This window comes from Octopus bimaculoides, chromosome 22, assembly GCF_001194135.2.
Source record: "Octopus bimaculoides isolate UCB-OBI-ISO-001 chromosome 22, ASM119413v2, whole genome shotgun sequence".
NCBI lineage: Eukaryota > Metazoa > Mollusca > Cephalopoda > Octopoda > Octopodidae > Octopus > Octopus bimaculoides.
In genome coordinates, this window is record NC_069002.1 from 17,992,533 (window position 1) to 17,996,345 (window position 3,813).

Genomic DNA, 3,813 nt, shown 5'->3' on the forward strand with positions numbered 1-3,813 from the left:
AATTCTTAAGTTTTATCTTCCCAAGACATTAGGCAGATTCGTGATAGAGAGTGAAAATGCTTCTTAAAATATAATCTAGTGGCAATTAAAACGCTAAAAAATGCAACATCCAGAATCAACATTGTTAAAATCTCAAATCTATTGTAATTGTATTCGCATTTAGGATGCTTGATGGGAATATAAATTCATCTCAATATACAACTACTATTTTATTTATCGTTCCGGAAATATGACAGAACCTATTTTTGTAAGCGTTTCACAGTGTTTATATAAATTTAATTTTATTCATTTTAATATAAGTTAAAGATATAATAAATCAATAGGATCATATGTTAATTTTTATTTCTTCAATCTAGACTAGTTCTGTCTTCTTGAAAATATCTACAAAAGAACAAACAAACAAGAAGATTTAATTTTCGTTTTCCGGCCGAAAAGTGTTTCGGAATTTATGTCTATAATTCGAGAAAGTTCCTTTCATTACTCCTGACAGGAGAGTTAGAAAGAAGTCATCTACGCTGGAAGCATGTCGATTGAATTGAAAGAGCCGGAGAAATTCGATGGAATATTGCTGGGTATGGCTCAGCAATGTGAGCAAGGGGTGCCAGAGGTAAAAATCTATTACTATCTCTTTACGGGCTTACTTTTAATGAAGACTTATTCCTAGTATTGTGACAACGAGAGCTTTCAATTGAGGCCACTCTTAAACGAAATCGTCTCGTTAAAAAAAAACAAGTTCCTATATTCAATATTTGTTTTCTTATATCCTAATATTTCTTATATCGAATCTTAAAAATTTCTCATTCAAATTTACTTATGCGAAAATAAGTTATAATATTACCGTTAAAAATGTTGGAAATTGAAACCTGACAAAATTAAAGTAGGTGACTTAAAAACGATTGAGTTGAGTCGTATTTTTTCCTCCGATTACATCAATTTTATTTTGTCATATATATATATATATATATATATATGAATGAGAGAAGATGGATTGAAATATATATATATATAATACATTATATATGTATATAAATTTTCTCCGATTTCAACGACATGTTCAAACTTGTTGATGGGCTAATTTTATATGTAGTAAAATAACGGGTTACAGTTTACAATATTACCCGGAAACGAAAAAGAAAAAAAGATAATTATCTTTTTGTTTAATCCCAAGCCAGCTCTTACTGGCCAGATGCATATAATCAACAGTGTTCCAGTCTCTATCAATCTATCTTAAAAATAGAGTATTGTAGTTCGGTTGAAGCATTGTGTATTTGTAAAGTATAAAAAGTTTTGAATGATACTACAATGCACTGTAATACAAACGATAGGATATATACCTGTTATTCTAAGATATTCTTCAGATATTCTAAGAATATCTGAAGAAGGAATTTTATTCCGAAATATCGTATCAGACTATGGATGACTAAATTACAACAGGTATAGAGCCCATTATTTGTATTAAAGTGCATTGTTGTACCATTCAAAACATTTTATTCTTTACTATCTTAAATTTTTTTTTCACATCTAGGACTGTATAATTCAATGTTTCCTTCCTATTTTCTTAGGCTGAATTCCTTAGACTTCACGCGGTTGCAGCATTCAACCTACATATCCGGTTTAAGGATAGCTTGCTTTTTCTTTTCCTGCTATAAACGTCGGAAGTCCTGAAAAAACACGTGTCATGGGCACTCTGTATCCCTTTTAACTAAACAGGGTGAGGAAGGAGGATAAAAATATAAATACATTGAGTTGTGATTTGAGGACGAGTTACAGAGACCACGTAGTGGGTACCCTCGTTATGGTAGATTGGAGAAGGACGAGAGACGAGGGCAGAATTATAATTCATGTTGTATGAAATACAGGAATATTAAATAGGGAAAGAAACAAAAAAAACCCAACAAATTCTTTGCTGTTTTCCTCTCCCCTGTGTTAGTAGTAGCTATTCCAAACTCCACTGAATTTGTAACCTCATGTTTGAATCTGGCATTTGGTGGTAGTATTTCTGGAGCACCCCTTTCAATGTGTTTGAGTTTCTCTTCTGTACCATTTCTGATGAAGTAGCAAGATGAACGTAGCTGTTCTTCTTTGCGTCTCCGGCAGCGATGTAGGTTCATCTGGTATCTCAGAAATTTGTCTTTGAAGACATCCACATCTACACCTTGCAAATCTTGGAGGTTGTTTGGCAGAATGAGGTCTTTGGTTCTATACAGTGCTATCCAGTTTATTGATTGGTATAACTGGATCTTCCATATGTATACCACTACATATCTTTCATGTCTTGAAAAGACTCAAGAGGTTAAGACTTTACTCCTTGGAATGAAGGCAGGAAAGATCTGCTGCAATATACATCTGGAAAATCCTGGAAGGACTTGTCCCAAACTTTGAAAGTTATACAGATGCCAGAACAAGGTGCCATTGCATAGTGCTTAAAATCCCTTCCCTGCTGTCAAAGTACAGGACCAGATACTGCAATAGCTTGGGATTTAAAGGCCCACAGCTCTTCAGTATCCTGAAAGAGCTGAGAGACCTACATGGTGTGTTTCCTATTGTTAAGAGTCCCAGATGAGCCAACTTCATAGCAGTAAGTGGGAATAAGGGCAGCAGCATCAAACTCCGTCATTCACCAAATTAGAACATATAAGTTTGCAAGTGATGCAAAGTAGAGCTACTGAAGTGTTTTGGGAGTAAATTATGGATAATGTCTACAAAATATAGTCTTTTTACATGAAAACGAAATTTCTTTGGCACATAAAAGACACCATTTCGAGCGTGGCCGTTTTCATGCGGGTGACACGTAAAAGCACCCACTACACTCTGAGTGGTTGGCGTTAGGAAGGGCATCCAGCTGTAGAAACTCTGCCAAATTGGATTGGAGCCTGGTGTTGCCATCCGGTTTCACCAGTCCTCAGTCAAATCGTCCAACCCATGCTAGCATGGAAAGTGGACGTTAAACGACGACGATGAGAAACAGCCACATAAATGGTGTAATGAAATTGAAGGAAAACGATGAAACTTCCCCTCTGTGAGTTAATTTTTTTTAACAGCAAAGGGAGCAATTTTTTTGGAGAGATAAGCTAACAAAAGCCCCTTTATTCTGTCTTCCTACATAGCCTGCGGATAAACTAACAGCGAATGCTGCATAAAGTTAAATTGGTATGGAACTTTCTGAAAGAGACGTATAGCTTTTGCTAGTGGAAGCAAAACTCTTATTTAAAGGTTGATTCTTTGGGATGAATCATGTGATTGTTTAAAAAAGGTGAGAACGACAATGCTAAAACGTATTTGAAACAATGGTCAACAGTCGAAATGTCAGATAGGTAAATAAGCATCCTTAAAGTGAAACAACGCATTGGTAGGTAAATAAAGGTATCAACAAATAGAAGAGAGAGAAGGGAACATCACCTTTCAAGGTGAAGGTAAGCTTGTTGAAGTTAAATGCAGTTTAAATATGGAGATTAAGATTGCTTGGTATTGGATATTCATTGCGTACAATGTTTCTAGTCAAATTAATTACTGTGGCAGGTGGACAGTCAAAATAAATAGACAAAATCCTTTCACTTTCTTAAAAAGATTAAAAAAGTATGGAAGACACTACATACAAAAATAACTATGTCCATTTAGGTCCATTTATGTGGGAGCTCTGGGCAAAATATTTAGAGCATGACCATCCTTGGGACATAAGTAAAGTGTGTGTAAAGTTTGGTGAAAATTGGTTGGAAATTGTGGAAATGTATGTATTAGACATTATACAAGCACATACTGTGACTTACATGTACTAGATAATATATATATATATATATATATATATATATATAT

General features: G+C 34.6%; 1 protein-coding gene across 1 annotated transcript in view; it reads left to right on the forward strand.

Annotated features, from left to right (window-relative positions):
* Window positions 1–460: 460 nt before the first annotated feature.
* Window positions 461–3,813, forward strand: part of LOC106867314 (nuclear migration protein nudC) — a 19,185-nt gene continuing 15,832 nt past the window's right edge. Inside the window, exon 1 of the mRNA XM_014912152.2 lies at window positions 461–607. Within this exon, the coding sequence (XP_014767638.1) occupies window positions 524–607 (84 nt within the window). The 5' untranslated portion in view covers window positions 461–523. The remainder of the gene's footprint in view (window positions 608–3,813) is intronic.